At 34.8% G+C, this 20,375-nt stretch overlaps 1 protein-coding gene across 1 annotated transcript in view; it reads left to right on the forward strand.

The window, feature by feature from the left end:
• The window catches only part of LOC114050023 (formin-2-like), a 473,042-nt gene that overhangs the window by 303,080 nt on the left and 149,587 nt on the right, over nucleotides 1-20,375 (forward strand). Inside the window, exons 7-11 of the mRNA XM_027871548.1 lie at nucleotides 3,924-4,015; nucleotides 4,180-4,309; nucleotides 5,527-5,673; nucleotides 8,836-8,895; nucleotides 9,050-9,170. Coding sequence (XP_027727349.1) covers nucleotides 3,924-4,015; nucleotides 4,180-4,309; nucleotides 5,527-5,673; nucleotides 8,836-8,895; nucleotides 9,050-9,170 — 550 coding nt within the window. The remainder of the gene's footprint in view (nucleotides 1-3,923; nucleotides 4,016-4,179; nucleotides 4,310-5,526; nucleotides 5,674-8,835; nucleotides 8,896-9,049; nucleotides 9,171-20,375) is intronic.

The raw sequence follows: 20,375 nt of genomic DNA on the forward strand, positions 1-20,375 counted from the left end.
GACTTCACAGCACTTTCAAGGAGTTAAAAGTCTGATTACACCAGTATTTAATTTTTATTTCACTTAAAAACCTAATGTTTTCTTTTTTTATTGTAAAGTTGATTCACTAACAAATGCTTATGCCTGTCACCTATGATTAAGGTTTTTTTCCTCCAACAAGTGAATTGAAGATAGAGAAGTGGGGGTGACAGAGATTTCTCTTGAAGTAATTGGATAAGATTTTGAAGAGAAAAGAAGGAGGAAGGAGGTTAAAAAGTTTGGAATGTACTGGGTGGGAAAGGATTGCCTAGAGTGAAATCAATTGATAATTAAAAACAAAATAAGAGTGAGAATCTCCTGAAAGGGGAGAAATGGGAAGAAATGGGAAGGTGCATTAGGTTAGGTAGGACGTCAGATATGAGTAGAACTTCCTGCTCTAGTCATCAAGTAGTGGGATCAGCCTTGATTACTTCCTGTCTAAAGTAAAGTAGGGATTGAAGGGCATCTCTGGCATATTGGGTGGGGGTGAAGTATGGTCTGAGAAGTAATGTGAAACCCCAATAATTTATATGTATGAGATAGTTAAATTCAGGTTTTTGCATCTAGTATCCATACTATTGTTTAAACCCTCAAATAGTTGGAGGACCAGGTGAGGTAGGCTCCTACTATTAGTTCTTCTGGCACAGTCTATCTAAAAAAAATACATACATACATATTCATATATATATATATCTTTCTAGTCTGTTTTTACATTTAAGTCTTAGGAATTATAAATGGGTTAGTGATGAAGCAGAATAGGTCCTCATTTTTCTTTTTAAGTTCCTTTTGATGCCTGTGCTTTTACTAGTTTGAAAGCCAAAATTTGAAAAACATGTTATGGTAAAGCCCTGTCTTAAAATATTTCTTGAGTCTTTTTTTTCAGTTGTGTCCAACTCTTCAGAACCCTATTTGGTGTTTTCTTGATCAACATATTGGAATGGTTTTCCTTCTCCAGCTCATTTTATAGATAAGGAAACTGAGACAAACAGGGTTAAGTGACTTATCCAGGATCACATAGTTAGTAAGTATCAGAGGTCAGATTTGAACTCAGGAAGGTAAGTCTTCCTGACTTCAGACCTGGCACTGTATCTACTGTGCCACTTAGCTGCCAAAATATTTCTTGCCTTTATTGTAGTTCTGTTTTTGAAAACATTAATGTGATGTGATTCTGAGGTCAATGCCAAAGCTGTCTTACAGGGTAGCTCAATTTAAATTTTGTCTTTAGTCTCCTTTGTGGTGACTGTGAACTTTTGACCATCATGGAAGTGAGGTGGAGGGAGATCTTGGAGGGAATTCTGGTGGCATGGGACCCAAGTCCACTAGAGTCCAGTTTGGCTTTTTAAAAGCCTGCCCTTTCCCAGGAGAGGAGTATAGAGGAACCTTTGGGCTACTGACACTCAGGTTCCAGGTACTCTTTGATTCAGTGACACTGACTTCCTGGCTATTTCAGGAGCTACACATTCCATCTCTAGGATCTGGGTATTTCCTTTCTTGGAATGCTCTCCTTCATGGCTCCCCTGCCTTCCTTGAAATTCCAACTAAAATCCCATTTTCGACAGGAAGCCTTTACCAATCCCTCTTAATTCTGGAGCCTTCCTTCTGTTCATTATTTTCTAATTATCCTGGATATAGTTTGTTTGTACATATTTGTTTGTTCTGTTTCTCTCCCATTAGATTGTGAACTCCCCAAGAGCAGGGACTGTCTTTTGCTTCTGTTTAGATCCCTAGCACTTAGCACAATGCCTAACACACAGCAGGCACTTAATACATGCTTCTTGATTGAATTGATGACATACTATCAGAGAATCAGTATTTCTCCTTAGTCTGTGTGCATCATCATTTGTTCTTCACTTGGTCTGACTTATGCAGATACATTTAAGTGAATAATGTTTATTAATTTCTTCTCTAACCTGTTGGGATAATTTCTATATTTATCTGAAGAGTGAAGCAATATGTAACTCAAAGGTATTTTGATCACACTGTTCCCTCTGCCTGCAATGCTCCCCCTACTATACCTATTTAATTCCTACCCATATATTTTCTAAAGCTTCCATGATACATTATGGTAGATTATAGTTAGTGATGTATGTGCCATAGGTTCAAAAGATGTAGACTGGGAAGGGCTCTTAGAAGTCATCTGGTAAATGGCATTACTTACAAATGAGGAAATTGGGACCCACAAAGACTGAGTGATTTGTTCACGGTCACACAGATATTAAACATCAGATGTTAGAGTTCTACCTGACCCTCTGATTACAAAACCAAGATACTTTTTCCCATACCATGAAAACTCATACTAGACTATAAGGTTCCATGAAAGCAAACCCCCCTCTTATTTTATCGGTGTATCTCTCAAAGTGCCCTGTTCATAGTGAGAACTTAATAAATATTTATTGAATTGAGTTCTGCAAATAGCTTTCCAATTTTTTTTGCTGCAACTGAGTATTTGTAAGAAACCGTCCTCTTTGCCTCCTAAGATTTTATATTTCATCTTTATTCCAAATTCAAAGTATCCGACCATCAAAGAATCAATATTTCCCCTTAGTCTGTGAATCATTACTTGTGCTTCCCTCGTTAAAAGATACCTCATTGTAGGTGACAAGTCTTTCTTACATGAGGTCATCAATCAGAAAAGTCGCAAATTTATCAGGCCAAAGTCCATCCGGACTTGCAGAGCAATTCTTGGTTGATAGTATTGGTGTTTTAACAACGAATTACACAGAATGAAATTTATGTGCTGTGGAACTACCTCAAGCACAAGATATGTGATTCTGCCCCTGCCCTTTCATGCATTAAGAAAATGTAGCATGATTGATTTCATATCTGTACAAAATGTAGACCAGATCAAAGTGTACTTTGTTGTTGTTTAGTCATTTTTCAGTTGTGTCCTATTCTTTGTGATCCTTTTTGGAGTTTTCTTGGCAAAGATGCTGGAGTGGTTTGTAATTTCCTTCTCCAGCTCCTTTTATAAATGAGGAAACTGAGGCAAATGAGGATAAGTGACTTGCCCAGGGTCACACAGCTAGTAAGTGTCTGAGGCCAGTTTGAACTCATGACTTCCTGACTCCAAGGCTGGTACTCTATCCACTGCACCATCTAGCTGTTCTAATAAAGTGTACATAAATAAATCAATAGAAAAAAATAGTCCAGTTAAAGTTAGATTTGTTCTTCTATGTCTATAACATTCTTTATATGCTGCTAAGAACATTTTATGGAGATTCACAAAAATTAAAGTTAGAACAATAAATTTGATCTTGAGTTCATGTGTGCGTAGGAGGGGGAGCACATACATTTATATAGAAGAAAATAAATTTAGAGACATGATTCTACCAAAAAGAAAACACAGGAAAAGAGACCCAAACATTGTGTTTATGTTCAGTGATTTTTGTGTTGTTCACATTAAAAGTCAAACTAATAATTACATTGTGAATTTTTCATAGCCTAAATAGCAGTGAACAATGATTGAGATAGTTAAATAAATCCCTTTCTTTTACCATGAGAGAAATAACTACATAAATCTTTAGGATCACATTACATTCAAATTCAACTTGACTGATTTTTGAATGAGAAATACCACTTTAAAAGCAAATTCTTTCATCCTAGAGAATATATAAACAGCCAAAAGAACAGGAAAGGAAAAATGTATTGTCTCAATGCATGCTTGAATGAATAAATCTTTTGCAGATTACTAATAGTCAATAACATTATTTGGAAGATTTAGAGGTAATCTGGTTTGCATTAAACATATTTACACTTTAAAATGCCTCATGAATTAAGTAAAGTTTTACTACAAACAGATGCTAAGGAATATGAAAATATAGAGTGATTTTGTAAGAAGATAATTATTATCTTTAGAGTTTAATTGGCCAGGTTTTCAGGGGAAAAAAATGTCTTCTTTCTTCCAGAGAGCACAGACGGACGAATTGGAAAAAATTGAAAAGCATGGCAGATCATGCAAAGAAAAAGAAAATGCCAAGTCTTTGGACAAACCTGAACAGTAAGCATGCCTCTTATAGCCAAAGAGGAATCATCCAGGAGATGTGTGGGCTATTTCCATTAGGAAAGTACATCTTAAGTACATAATTGCTAGGAATGATATAAGGCTAAACATCTGTTTATGTGAATTATATTTTCCCTCTTCATTTGACTCTCTTGCTTCAGGTTCCTTTATGAACTATCACTAATACCCAACTTTTCAGAGCGAGTCTTTTGCATCCTGTTCCAGTCAACATTTTCAGAAAGCATTTGCTCGATTCGTCGCAAACTTGAACTACTCCAGAAGTTGTGTGAGGTGGGTTCTGGTCCATAGAAAGCTAGGGCTAGATCTCTGATATTTAATCTCACTCAGTCACGTTCATATTTCAAAAGTTTTCTTCTTATTTACTTAAAGTCCTCATTAAATATGAAGGATCGCAGTCCTGCCGAATGGAACATTTTATGATGGTGCTTCCAGATCAAAGCACATGTTCAGATTGGCTTTTAGGGCTTCACTGCAGCATCATAAGATTCCTGCCAATGCACATCAGCCTCTAGAGAATACTGTGCCTTCTGCTGCTGCCAAAGCAAAATCTTCACTTTGTAGAGGCTTTCATACATCCGACATCCAAATGAATGCCATTTGAGAGCATTCTGTTTGCATTCTTTGATTTTTGGAAGGGACTGCTCAACAAATTGCTAATAATTAGTCCATCCCAATGATCTGGAGACAACAGCATAGCTGAATTTTGATGCTAAAATGCCTCCTTGAAGTTAGAGCATTAATACTCTGCATAAATTGTTAGTATCAAAAATTTTTAAAGGCTGTTCATTAGTATAGGGGCCACAATACCATTCTTTCTTCTATTAGTAAAGCATTTTGAAAAAACTTGATGACCTGGGTATAAGTAATGCAAAGTTAAGCCTAACGTAGAGCTTTGGAAGAAACAAGTGTGAAACATTTAGGGTAAATTATAAAATGCATTTCTTTACATCAACATTTTTAGTGTTAGTTTTGATGCCAGATTACTTGGGTTGCTAAGAAGGTATGTGAAATTAGAATAGTTACAAAAACTTCTCTTGAAATAGTTGTTGTTTCACAATTCTCCCTTTTCTAGCCCTCTTTAGTTTAGCAAAGAATAGGAGACATGGCATAAGGTACTTGCTCACTGTCTCTCAACCACCCCTTTTGGCTCATGTGTGAAATGTATGTTAGAATGTGTTGATATAGTTGGTGTGGGTTTTTTTTTTCTTTTCTGTGCTTATGTAGTTGATTTAAGGGGTTTTTTTTCTTTGTGTGTATGTGTATATAAATGTAACTTCCATGTCTTTTGTGACTTTCTTAACATGCATTTTAGATGTTTTCTAATAAACTACAACTTGTAAGTAGGAATAATGACAAATGGATATGACCTAAAACGTTAGTAAATATATTGGAAGCTTGGCATATTATGTGATAACAACTCTTGTAAAATTGATAAATGTTATACAAAATTTTAATTAAGAAAAATTGTTCTTTATCCTATTTTGCAGACATTGAAAAATGGGTCAGGGGTTATGCAGGTTCTAGGTCTGGTTCTTGCCTTTGGTAATTACATGAATGGTGGGAACAAGACTCGGGGACAGGCAGATGGTTTTGGATTAGACATTCTTCCAAAGCTGAAAGATGTCAAAAGCAGTGTAAGTATTTTTATGACTGACTGTAGGATCACTAGAAGATGAGATTATTTTGTTAGTAATAAGGAGTTTCATTATTTGTCCTTTGTAATAATTGTTTCTTTATACCTTGATGCCAAACTATATCTAAGTAAAAGAAATGTTCATTTTTGTGTGTATGTGTTTTGAGTATTAGAATGTTTTCTTAAATGAATAACCATTAATCCTATGTCTTCTTGATGACTATGACTTCAGCTAGAACTACGTATTTCTTTCTTGATTTCTTGCCCAATTCTGTATATGCCAAAGACCATCTGCCCTATGGCAAATTTTTCTAAATCATATCTGAAGGACCTTTACTTTTTCTAGGATAAAATAGCATATAGTTATTTTTTTCCTATTTAAATTAATTATTTAGATGCTAACCAGTGGAGACCAATAGGTTCAAGTCCTTAAAAAAATTAGGAGGAGTCTAACACAAATTACTCTAAAAGAAGTGAAATATTTAATTAAAGTAGAGAATAGAGCTAGCCACAACAGTATAATTATCTCTTCCTGATGCTCAGAATAGATGATCTGTCTGATGTTTCTAGTTCAAAATCTTCTGAATCCTTAAGTCTAATCACTGTCATTGCATGTGTGATACTACTAAGAAAAGAAAATGGTAAAAGAGATTAAAAATTTTAAATAGCAAACATTTAGGTATGAATATTTTAGGAATCTACCTACATGTATGTATTTGCGGTGGTGCTAATGGAGAGGAAACTATGAAGCATTAGAAAAACTATCAAAAATTGGAATCAAGATTATGTATAACAATATTTATTCCTATTATTTTCCACTGAAAAGTTGTTGACTTTTTGCTAAAAGTAGCACATGTCTAAACTTTTTCCAATTAGTTACTGAATAATCAACTACATATGATTTTTATTTTCAATAGAGTTCAACCTATAAAGCCTACTACATTTGTAGCCTGTACATTTTCATTGTAACTTCTGATATAGAAATAATTTGATATTATTTACCAATAGAAGTACAGTTTTAAACACATAGATTATTAGGGACATTTTTAAAAAGGGAGCATGCTTTTCCATTTACTATATCCCTATTGAATTGAATGGAAATATTATTTCCAAATGATTTAGAACCTATAAATAATACCAGATTAGACATCTGCTAATTTTTAATATGGAACCTTAAGCAGATTCTTGAGCAGGTTATGAAGATAATAAGAGAATATCTTCCGTTTTCATTCTATTTAAGGATCATGTTTTAGTAAGTTCCCCAGAGGCAGATCCCATTGATTCAAATCAAAATATGGTCTAGATTGAGAAATTGACATTCAGTCATGAAATAAGAAGTAATTTACCTTTTTGTATGGCCCAACATAAGTGACAAAATTATTCTGGTGTCCTTGCTAAGTTAGAAATAATTGTGTTTATTCCTGGACTTTTTTTATATCTCCTTAGAGAAAATTAGAATACTGTAATTACTTTTACTACTGCCATTTATAGATTACTTTTATGAAGCACTTTAAGGTTTACAAAGTATTTTACTTATATAGGGTATCCCAAAAGTCAGTGCAGTGTTACATTATCAAATATACTTTAAGTTATAAAGCTATTAAAGATAGCTATTTGTGTGACCCTAGGAATGCCACTTAGCCTTCTTGATCCTGGGATTCTTCATGAAATGGGGATAATAATATACCACATGGTATTGTTCTGAGGATTATATGAGATTACCACAAGGTGTCCCAAAAGTCTTAGTGTGGTTTTAAGTTATTAAAGGTTAAAACTGCAATAGGACTATTGGACACATTGTGTAATCTCATATAATTGATGCTTAAAAACAAGTTTTAAACTGTTAAAGCTTAAAAATGCACTAAGATTATTGGGATACCTTGCCTCATATAATCCCCAGAACAATGTTATGTGGTGTATTATTATCCCCATTTCATGCAGAATCCCAGGCTCAGAAAGGCTAAGTGACATTCCTAGGGTCACAAAGCTAGCAAGTATATGAGATAACATTTGAATCTGAGCCTTCCTAATTCTAAAACACTATCACAGGATTATGCAGATTACTGTGAACAACAAACCTCTGGTCAATATGTTATTGACTGGTTTCAACCTAATTAACAGGTTCATGTTAATAGAGTTAATAGAACCACAAATCAAAAATGATAAGTGAAAGCCACTGAGATCACTGGAAAGCAAATCCTATTTTAGGTTGAGAAATCTAGGTTAGGAAATCATATTTAAAGTAGTGGGGGAGAGGTATGAAGAGGGAAGAATAATATTTAAAACAAAAATAAAAATAAACCTATATCCATGGGCTAAAATCATAACAAACTGAAAATCCAGAAGCACGTGCCGCTTATCTTGGGGGATTTAGTTTAAAGTAGGTAAAGTCTAAATGTCATTCGCAATATTTCTGTCACATGATTTTGATTCAAATGTGATAGCAATAATGAGCAATGCATACAATTTCTACAGCCAGATCAATCCCTATATGAATATGACACAAAAATAAAGAAGTAGCCTCTTAAGCATGAGATTTTGCATATTCTGCAGAACCCGTAATACATTATTCATTATGCTATATGTACAAATTCAAAAAAAGTCTGCCAGACCTGATGGTTTATGTAATAATTCATTATCTAAAATGATTGCTATAAAGCCCAAGTGATTTTTAAATCATTTTATTCTTTTTTGTGGGTGGGGGTTCATTTATGATTTCTCTTATCTGTGAACTGAGTCACAAGTCCAGAGGTAATTATATAGTTTGTATAACCGGACATAGGGTGCTGTCAATTCTAAATTCTTTCAAATAAAACAAAGTCATACATTTCAATATTAAAAATAGCTTACCTTTAAGGAATATTAAGTTATGTGTGTGACTCAGGAAATAAATAAAACAAACAAAAACAGAAGAATTCTTATAGTTGAAATACCACTTTTAACCAGTTCTGATACTGGTCTGATTAAAGGAGGAATGATGTTAAGTAGATGATCTTTCCTGAAGCAGTTAAACCTCTTAGGTATAGGAAGACAATTTGTCTTATAAAATTTCACTTTTCATTTAAAATGTCATCATATATAGGTTGTTGTCTAGAATTTTTTAAAAATTCTAGTAGTGAGTGAAATTTAAACCACCTTTACTCACTTTGATCTTTCTGCCTAGGACAATAGCCGGAGTCTTCTGTCATATATCGTTTCATATTATCTTCGAAATTTCGATCAGGTGAGTGACTGTAATTTCTATGTACCCAGCTAAATTTACTCTGACTCAACATGAATTGAGTGATTTCATGATGTGTATGTTTGTTTGTTTCTTCTATGACTGTGGATAGTCATTCTTTCAAAAAACCTTTTCCTCCCCCCACCTTGTTTGTCAGGATGCTGGAAAAGAACAATGTGTTTTTCCACTGCCAGAACCCCAGGACCTTTTTCAGGCCTCCCAGATGAAGTTTGAAGACTTTCAGAAAGACCTTCGAAAGCTGAAGAAAGATTTGCGAGGTAACAAGATACAATACAGTATGATAATCCATCTATATATTTTCACCATGCTGATGGACAAAGGAGACCTTTTTAATGTGGTGTGGAAAATATATTAATTTTTGGGTAGCCTTTGCCTTGGGTAGTTTAACTAGTGCTTCTGTGACCAAAAAAAAAAAACTATTATGCTTACTCTTTCCTGTGTCTAACACCAAACCAAACAAATCTAGGTATTCAGCAAAGTACTTCTTTTTTCAATTAATTTATTTTGATTTATCAAAAATCTCTTCCATAGACTTTTGAGTTTTAAATTTTTCTCCATTTCCCTCCCCCCTCTCTCCCCAAGATGGCTTGAAATCTGATATAGGCTATACATATACATTCCCATTAAACATATTTTCACGTTATTGATGTTGAAGGAAGAATTAGAACTAATAGGAGGAATCATCAGAAAGAGGAAACAAAACAAAATAGAAGAAAAAAATAGCAAATAGTATGCCTCGATCTGCATTCAAACTCCATAGTTCTTTCTTTGGATGTGGATAGCATTTTCTACCATGAGACCTTTGGTGATGTCTTAGATCCTTGCATTGCTGAGAAGGGCTATCAATTTTATCAAAGTCTATCAATTTTAGTCATTGCACAATGTGGCTGGTACTGTGTACAATGTTCTCCTGGTTCTGCTCACTTCACTCACTTTCCAGGTTTTTTTGAATTCTGCTTGCTCATCATTTCTTATAGCACAATACTATTCCATTACATTCATATACCATAACTTGTTCAGTCATTCCCCAATTGATGGGTATTCCCTCAATTTCTAATTCTTTGCCACCACAAAAAGAGCCTACTATAAATATTTTTGTACATGTGGTTCCTTTTCCCATTTGTATGATCTCTTTGGGATACAGCCTTAGAAGTGCTATTGCTGGGTCAAGGGGGATGTACATTTTATAGCCCTTTGGGCATAGTTCTAAATTGTTCTCCAAAATGGTTGGATCATTTCACAACTCCACCAGCAATGCATTAGTGTTCCAATTTTCCCACATCTTCTTCAGCATTTATCATTTTCCTGTTTCATCATGTTGGCCAATCTGATAGGTGTGATGTGGTACCTCAGAGTTGTTTTGATTTGCATTTGTCTACCTAACCTATTCCACTGATCCACCACTCTATTTCTTAGCCAGTACCAAGTAGTTTTGATGATTGCTGCTTTATAATGCAATTTAAGAACTGGAACAGCTAGGCCACCTTCCCCTGCATTTCTTTTCATTAGTTCCCTTGATATTCTGGACCTTTTGTTATTCCAAATGAATCTTGTTATTATTTTTTCTAGCTCTATAAAATAATTTTTGGTAGTTTGATTGGCATGGCACTGAATAAGTAAATTAATTTAGGTAGAATTGTCATTTTTATTATATTAGCTCAGACTACCCATGAGCACCTGATGTTTTTCCAATTATTTAGATCTAACTTTATTTGTGTGGAAAGTCAGCAAACTACTTCTTGAATCTAATATGGAATATATGGATGGGATTACATTTCTTCAGTATTTCTTACAGTCTTATTTTCAGTGATGTGATCAACAGTATGCCACATTTCTTTGGGATTTTGCATTATATTTCTTCTTATAAATCTTATAAACATTATCTCTCTCCTAACTCCCCGCATTTGTGACTTCTGAATTATATCACTTTTTATGGAATCAAATTCTCTCCTTTATTCATTCAATCAAAAAAAGTCATACGTGAGTGATGCACTGTTACACATATACCCAGCAGGTTATTGGCCATCTAGGCTATTACTGTCATTTTAAAAGGAAAGAGTTGGAAGTTTTATACATTTCTCCCAAAGAACTTTTTGAATTAAAAGTAGCATTCAGACAAAATCAAATACTACCAGCAGAGGTTCTTGCCAAGAGTTTTGGTGTCTGTTCAACTGATGCAAGCCTCTTTAACCTATTTATTTTCTGAGAACATCTCTGCTATCTTAAGCTTTGATCTAACTGCATCAAGCACAGATCTAGATGGAGCAGATCCTTTATTATTAGCAGTGCCATATCTCAATACATATAGATAGAAGGGCTAGATATTAAGCTGACAACAAGACAAAAAAGATGGTGGAAAACTTTTTTTAAAGAATTGTTACATTAAAAAACTGAGAGATATACATAGATCAGGGATTTAAATATTCAGCATAATGATCATCACTTATTCTGATTAAGATTCTCCTATAGATGGACAGTGCCTAAAATAATGCCTTGCTCATCTCATACTAGTCTTTATTTCTTGACAATCTGCAACCAAAATGTAAAGCTATTGTATAAACTGAGTAAATGTCTCTCCTTAGAGAAAATAATAGTCATTCATTGTTTTTCCCTAAAGAAACCTTCAAAAACCAAAATAAAGCAGTCAACTCAAATAATATTTCTGGACATTCTAGGGGAAAAACATATTTCCTTTTATGGTGCTTTTAGGTCTTTGAAATTATGTAGACATTACTGAAGTGTTCCTGGAATCATAATGAAGCATCATGATTTCAATACTGAGCCAGATTTGAATTCACAATTCAAATATCAGGAGCAGGGTTTCAAAGCTATAGTTACAGATGATTTGTTAGAAGAGCTGTATGTTTATCTCAATATCAAATAATCTAATATGCTGTTTTCAGGGTAGATATTGTTCCCATTCTTTCTTTTTCTATTAAATCAGTTACACATAAACTACCGTACTCTGAACGTCCCTTCCCCCCATTAAATTTTCATAAACTGAAATATTTCAAGAATAAGTCATTGTATTAATGTAGGTATTCAGATTTGATTCAATAGACACATTAAGTGTTCACTGTGTTTTAAGCATTCTGCTAGATGCAACATATACAAAGACCAAAAACAAAAACATATTCCCTGCTCCCAAAGATATGTCAATGTTTCAATATAAGCATAATAATAATTGTTAACATTTACATGGTGCCTTAAAGTTTGAAAAACACTTTACAAATATCTCATTTGTTCCTCCCAACAACTCTAGAAGGTAGTTGCTATTTATTATTAGCTCCTTTTTACAGATAAGGAAATGGAGGCAGGCCTGATTAAAGGATTTGTCAAGGGTCACATAGTAAGTGTTTAAGTCAGGATTTGAACTCAGGTTGTCTTCATTCCAGGTACAGTTCTCTATACATTGCTTCATCTAGCTGTGTCAAACTATGGAGGATTTATAAACAAACACATAAATGCACAATAATTTGAGGAAAGGGGATACATTAACAATTGGAAGGACCAGCTACCATTCTGGGACAAGCCCTTTTTACCTCTCTCTCTCCCCTGGACTATTAAAAAAGCTTTTCATTACTTTCCCTTCATTTGACTTAGGGATTTTCCTAGATTGTGAGTCTGATCATGTCACTCTAATGCCTCGGTAAGCTGTAGTGGATCCCTCATGGTTCCAAGACTAAGAATGAATGAATTAATTAATTAAAAAAATAAAACTTTTTGGTACTTAAGTCTCTTCACTACTTGGCCCCTTCCTAACTTTTCTCTTCACCTCACACTTCTTTTTCCTCCATATACTCTATAATTCAGTGATATTTGCTTTACTTGTTTCTCAGACGCAACATTGCTTCTGTGTGCCTTTGCCCCCATGCCTGGAATTCTCTCTTTCCTTATCTCCACCTCCTGGATGCCCTGGCTTATGTCATGTCTCAGGGAAAGATCTAGAAGAATCCTTTCCTGATCCTCTTAATGCTAGTGCTTTCCTTCTGTTGATTATCTCCAATTTATTCTACATCTGTCTTGTTTGTACATAGTTGTTTACATATAGTTTCCCCCTTTAGACTGTGAGCTCCTTGAGAGTAGTGACTACTTTTGCCATTCTTTGTATCCTCAGAGCTTAGCACAGTGCTTGGCCTGTGGTAGGTCCTTAATAAATTCTTGTTGAGTTGACTTCCACTCTAAAATGACTGGACTTCTATTCTGTGGTCCCTAGGTTTCTCCAATAGACCGTGTGCTGCTCAAAGGTAGTGACTGTACCTTTTTTTTTTTTATCCGCAGTGCTTAGCACAGGGTCAGGCACATCACGAACACTTAATGAATGTTTTTGGATTGGTCTGGAAAAGCTTCCTATAAGACTTTGTGCATGAACTGCTCTTTAAATCAAGCCAAGGATTCTTAGAAGTAGAACTGAAGAAGCACATCCAGACATGAGGGTGAGCCTATGGAAAGGCAGAAAAATGAGAAATGAGATTGTGATATGGGGGAATATGAAGTGTCCCAGTTTAGGTGTCCCAGACAACAATTTTATAGATTAGAAGAGGCATAAGTTACTGAAGCAGGAAAAAAAAATCATCATTAGGCTAATTCTCTTAAACTTAAACTACTACTTAAAAGTGAAAAATCCAATCCATTTCCAGACCTATACTTGAAACTCTTTTAGTTTAGTAGAATCTGCCAGAGTTATGAACCATTCACAGAATCGTCAGTCATCCTCATGACAAAATGAGACACTAATGAGACTTTGGTAGAGAAACTATACGTGTGTGTGCAAGAACACCAGCATTTATTAAATACCTACTATGTGCCAGGCACTCTGTTAAGCACTTTACAAACATCATCTCATGTAACTTCACAACAACCCTGCAAAATAGGAGCTATTATTAGCCCATTTTACAGTTGAGCAAAAAGGCAGATAGAGGTCAAGTGACTTGCCCAGGGCCACATAGTAAGTGCCTGAGGCCAGATTTTAATCCAGATTTTCCTGACTCAAGGCCTACTAGTCCTCCATCCATTGCCTCTACTCTGTCTCTAAATGCTTTTTGTGTTGCCATGAAGGTAAGAAAGAGGTCACAGAACATTAGATTAAAATATCGCAGGAAGATCTCGTAGAAATGTGAAGGTAAGCTCTAAGATTCAACAGAAATGTTTTACTCAACAAGCATTTATTAAGAGATTCCCCTCTGCCAGACACTTTGCTAAATACTGGATGTTTGCTAGAGATAGTACGGCTTCAATCTGTCTATGTGGCCTTATTCAGAATTACTTTTTGACAGAATTATAGAAAAATTGGACTATTTGCTATGTTTTAATTTCATCCTATAATCACCTATCTCTATGCCTTTGAATAGACTACCATGTCAATTAGTGTAACATCTCTCTACCTATTCTCTCAAAGTCCAAATTCATTGTTACTTCTTCCATGAAATCTTCTGGAATCTTCTCTCTCCCTCCCAAGCTTCAAGTGAATCAGCGCTTCTTAAGTATTATTAGAATACTTTAGTGTCTCTACCTTATTTTATGCTATTTGGTAGATAAATCACATATCCCCAAATTGATTGTTAAATAATGGACAGAAAAGACTAGACTATTTCATTTTTAATTTCTGTATTCTCAGCAGAGAGAATGCCATGTATATTAAATGTTGGCTGATTCCTTTTAATTGAGCTGACACTTGACACAATTATAAAACAATTAAATGATACGTTGTAAGGATACTATTTGAGTTTTAATGTAAAACAAGATTCATCAGCTTTCCTGACAGCTATAGCCTATAGGGTTAGCCTAGATTGAGTTTCTAGGGCATTAAGAAGCCCAAATCTTTTCCTCTGTGCAAGAACTGCTACCTCATCTTACCTCCTGCACTTTTTTTTCTCGTTTAATTGATAGCTTGAAATCAGATAGAAGACTATGTTTTTCCCAACAGTCTAGGCTCTAAAATGTTTATTTTTTAATCCAGTGCCTGCTACTTAGTAGCTGCTTAATAAATATTAATTGATGATTGGGATTGATTGAAGCTTGACCCTGTCATCTGATCTGTTAAGTAATACCTCTCAAATTTTGTCATTAGAAAATTCGATAAGCCTGCCATCTACGCCTTCATTTGAATAGGTAATAAAAAGATTAAATTGCACAAGACCAAGGGCAGATCCCTAGGAAACTACACTACCAATATTCTTCTAAGTAGACTTAAACTACTAACAATTACTCTTTAGGTCTACCTATTCAACTGGTTCTCAGTAAACATATCTGTATTATTCCCTAGCCATGTTTCTCCATCTTTCCCTTATGGACACCATGAAAGACTGTCAAAAATTTTGTTAAAATCAAGGTAAACTGTATCTAAATAACCCTGATATACTTATCTAATCACTCTGTCATAAAAGAAAGTCATTAGTCTAAAATGATTTGTTCTTAATGAAGCTATGCTCATTAGCTTCTTGCTATAAGCACTCTATTTTCTGGATATCTACTAGTCATTCCTTTAATAATAAATTCTAGAATCCCCCCTCTCAGAATAAAAGTCAAGCTCACTGATTTATAGTTTATAAGCTCTATTCTCTTCCTCCTCCCATTAAGAACAAAAAACAAAAAACAAACTGGGACAACATTTGGCCTAACCAGTTTTAGTAATACTTGTTTTCCATTTTCTGTAATCATTCAAAAATGGTTGACAGTGGCACAAGAATCAGATCAGACAAAATGTACTTTTTATGTATCTGGGAAATTGAACTTATCAAAAGTAGCTAAATGTTCTTACTATCATCCTACTTAGTCTGGTTTTCCATTCCCAATTAGCCATTTTAGTTCTAGTTTTTCTAATCCCAAGATTATTCCCTTTGGTAAAGAAAACAGAAGCAAAAATTAGATTGAGCAGTTCTACCTTCTCTATTTCTTCCATTATCATCATCTCATCCCACCACAAGACATAGCCTTATCTTTTCACTAATCTCTCTTTTTCTCAAGGAAAAAAAAACTTAAAAAACTCATTTTATAGTTTTCTGGAATTTTGAATGGAATGTGCTTAAAATGATTTGCCATTAATTGCTACTTATGAATTTTTTTTGTGTCTTAGAATCTATATAAATTCTTTCTGTGGAATAAATTTAGTAATTTTATCTATGGAAATTTAAATAAGTTGCATGTCTACATCATATTTTTGAAAAGTAACTTGTATTTTTAAAAAATGAAATAGAAATTATAGTGAAAGATATATGCAGATTGTAAGGACACACTACATGATTTTGAATCACATTGTCTCAAAGTAATTATTTTTCAGTTTTCTGCATAGACGCTTAGATTGTTTTATCCAAAGGTGGAAGGCCAAGATTAATGTGTTATGTACCAGACATTTTAATATAAGGAAAGCTGAAGCCCAGTTTAAAATTTTATTAATGCACCCACTGTGTTTGGCTCCTACAATTGCCTCCAGGTTTCATTATTCTCTGGGGCTCTCAGCCTTGTCTTTCTGAATTCAGTGACATATAGTTTGTTAAGCAACCCGATCTGCTTTTGATCTCTCCTGACTGTCAGCAGCCCTTCGTGATGCAGTCATGTCAAGTGATGACTTCTGTACCAGTATCATTCTAGGGTAGAAATTATAGTATTTGCCACATGACTTAAATCAATTCAACATGTACAGAGAATCAAGTAATTACATTACCGGAACTAGGCATGGAAGTTCTTCTGAAAATTCTTCCCTAGTTATATGTATATTTTGGTTCCATTAGTTGTCATTTTAGATTAAAGAAATATTTGCATCTATAAAGTACTTCATAAAAGTCTATGTTTTGAGAGGTTTCAATGAAATATTTATTGATAACTAAAATCTTTTGCTGAACTCCAAACCATTTTGGAAGAGGAAAACAAAACATTACTGTAAAGTGACTAAAATTCAGTCATTCAATGTTAAAACATAAGCTGTATCTATTTGACATCTAGTCCAATTTCCACATTTTACAGATGATATAATCAGGACCAAGAGATAGAAGAGACCTGCTCAATGTCCTGCTCAGTGTTCGTTATTGGAAGAATCATAACTAGACTTCAGGTGTCCAAGGCTTTTTCTGTTGTGCCATGTAGTTTTGTGGCTCAACACCATATCCACTAAAATTGAAGCCAAGGAGAGGGTTCCGCAAATTACTTTTCTTATTGTTTCATATTTTTTACCTCTTAAGAACCTTATCACTTTTATTGTGTAGATGATACTATTTAAATCTTTCTGGGTTTAGAGATTATTTTTCAATCATGGAAGGATTCAGGAACCATAATATTTCAAACAAACAAACCAAAAAAGTACTTCATCATATTGTGTTAATTAGTCCAGAAATAGTAATAATAAAAATGAGCAAGATCATTTTTGATGATATTAATCTCTACTTTTTTTATTTATAAGTCCCATTTCTACATGAACACCTCATTCCATATTTATATCTAAACTTGTCTACATATGATTTGAGTTTTCCATAAGGGATAAATCTGTTAAACAGTTCTTAATCTTCAAAAATGTAATTCCAGTTGGACTGCATTACATTGCAATTCTGATTTAAAGTAGAAACTCATTTGCAAAATATAATGTGGAAGGAAGGGGAAGATTATGAGCAGCGTTACTTCATGAGGCAATGAGGATATGGATCTACAAGAAAGCTTGGCATCAGTTAAACCAGATCATCCAAGAGCATTGAAAGATGACATTTGAATGACTACAGCAAACAGATGAAAAAATGGAAACAATCTGTCAACATTTCTATTTTCTTCAGTGACAGTGCAGCCGCCACATTTTGGACTCTGACACCTCTGTCCTCAATGTGCTGCATGTGGAAGTGAGAGTGAAAAGAGAGAACAGAAAGCCTGGAAGAGCAACTAGAGCAGACTGAGTATGTACAGACGAGGCATATGCTGGAGGTGACACAAGTCTGAGGGCATCGATGGAATGATCCTCACGATAGATGAAAGAGGGGAAGATGTCAATCAATGGGGAAACAATCAGTTTTACCACTGACAAAAAGGTGATGAAGACAGCATTAATCATTCATTTGCCTACTTTATCATCTCTAGAAAAATCTTTTAAGGAAGATATAATTCATTTCAATTTAACAAACATTTATTGAGGCAGCCAGATGATGTAACATAAACAAAGTGAAACTTAAAGTCAGGAAGACCTGAGTTCAAATTGTACCTCAGAAACTTACTGTGTGACCTTGGGCAAGTCATCTGACCTCTTTCAGTCTCAGTTTCCACATCTAAAAAATGGAATAATCATACCATCTACCTCATAGAACTATCATGAAGATCAAATGAGTTAACTGTACATAAAGTGTGTTGCAAGCCTTCAATTGCTATATAAGTGCTAGTTATTAACAACAAACTGATTGAAAAACACCTACTATGTGACAGGCACTGTGCTAGGTGGGGAAGAATACAAAGACAAAAGAGAAACATGTTCCTGCTCTCAAAGATCTTACATTCTACTGGAGACATTCCATAATCTCAAGGATATCCACGGTGAGTATATGAGTGGGGCAATGGATAGAATGTTGGACCTAGAATCAGGAAGAACTGAGTTCAAATCTAGCCTCAAGTACTTAATAGCTGTGTGAACCTAGATAAGTTACTTAACTCTGTCTTCCTTAGTTTCCACATCTATAAAATGAGAATTATGTGAGGATAAAATGATGTAACTTTATAAAGTTCTTTGTAAACCTTAAAAGGCTGGCTATTACTATGAGTACTACACCTCCTCCTCTTCTCCCTCATGGTCAAACAATTCAATTAATAAAATATTCTTTTTTTCATTCAGTAATTTTATTTTATGAAGCAACATGTTATTAATAAATATAAAACTAGCTTTAGAAGCATTATGACCTAGGTTCACACTTCACCTCTGACACATCCTGCTTCTGACATACACTGGCTATACGACCTTTGGTAAAATATTTTACCACTCAGTTCACACTTAGTTTGCTAAAGATGATAAATCTAACAGCTCATTGAGGCACCTACTTGGCACAGTGTAAAGAATATCAGACCTGGAGTCAAGAAGACCTGAGTTCAAAATCAGCCTCAAACACTTACTAGCTATGTGACCCTGGGAAAGTCACTTAACATGTTTGCCTCAGTTTCCTTAAATGTAAAATGGAATAATAATAGCAGTTACCTGCATTATTATTATAAGGATCAAATGAGTTAATATTTATTTTTAAAAAAAGCACTTAGCACAGTGCCTGGCACATGGTAGACACATAGTGTGTCACACACACACACACACACACACACGGAGAGAAAGAGAGAGTTATAGTTATAGACTTCCTTTTCCCTTCCCTTCTCTTTCCTCCCTCCTTACAAGTTGTTGTTGAGTCATTTTTCAGTCATGTCTGACTCTTTGTGACCCCATTTGGGGTTTTCTTGGCAAAGATACAAGAGTGGTCTGTCATATCTTTCTCCAACTCATTTTATAGATGAGGAAACTGAGGCAAAAAGTGTTACTCATTATAAGCAGGGATTATTTAATTCTTCGTACTTATCTCTAGTACCTGGTAGATAGTAGGCACTTAATATTTGTTAGATGATCTTCATTGCTATGGGGACTTTCTTTACCAGAGCTACCTATATCATTTAAATCTAAAGTCTAAAAGGTGGGGAAGAGGAGAGAAATTAAATTAATTCAGTAGATTAAAATACCACTGAACAGGGAGGTAACATTGGGGTGGTAGTTGTGTCTCAGAAGAGAAGAAGGTCCAAATGAGATTTAATACCACTCAATGGAGTTTGACCTAATAGTCCATATAGGAAGGAAAGAAGGAAGAAAAGAAAGAAAGAGAGTGAGTGAAAGAGAAAGAAGAAAAAGAGGAAGGAAGAGAGAGGAAGGAAGGGGAAAAGGAAGGCAGGAAAGAAGGAAGAGAGGAAGGAAATCTATGGTCCATGTAAATAAACAGTTGTATAGAGTCCAGAGCTTCTTAAACTTTTTCTACTCATGGCCCCTTTTCTTGTTTGGGCAGCATTTCTTGGTGTTGCATGGCCTGAGGGCATGCACAGTGCAAAGTGCCCAGACTTTGTGTTCAGGACCAAGGCTGCAGAGAAATTGAGCAATGCCACATGGACAAGCACTGCCAGAAACAGTTTGGATTCATTACATGGTTGATCCTTAATTAATTTTTGGTCGTTGAACATTCAGAAACCTTTTACTGTTGTCAAATTTTTCACCATCCCATATGAGTTCAGGACCCATAGTTTAAGAAACTCTGAGGGAAGCTAGGTGGCACAGTGGATAGAGCACCGGCCCTGGAGTCAGGAGGACCTGAGTTCAAATCTGGCCTCAGACACATGACACTTACTAGCTGTGTGACCCTGGGCAAGTCACTTAACCTCAATTGCCTCACTAAAAAGCAAAAAGCAAAAAACAAAAACAAAAACAAAAAAAACACCTCTGGACTATAGACAGCCTATTGAGCTGTTCCATCAGT

This window comes from Vombatus ursinus, unplaced genomic scaffold (assembly GCF_900497805.2).
Source record: "Vombatus ursinus unplaced genomic scaffold, bare-nosed wombat genome assembly UNPS02014798.1, whole genome shotgun sequence".
Classification (NCBI taxonomy): Eukaryota; Metazoa; Chordata; class Mammalia; order Diprotodontia; family Vombatidae; genus Vombatus; species Vombatus ursinus.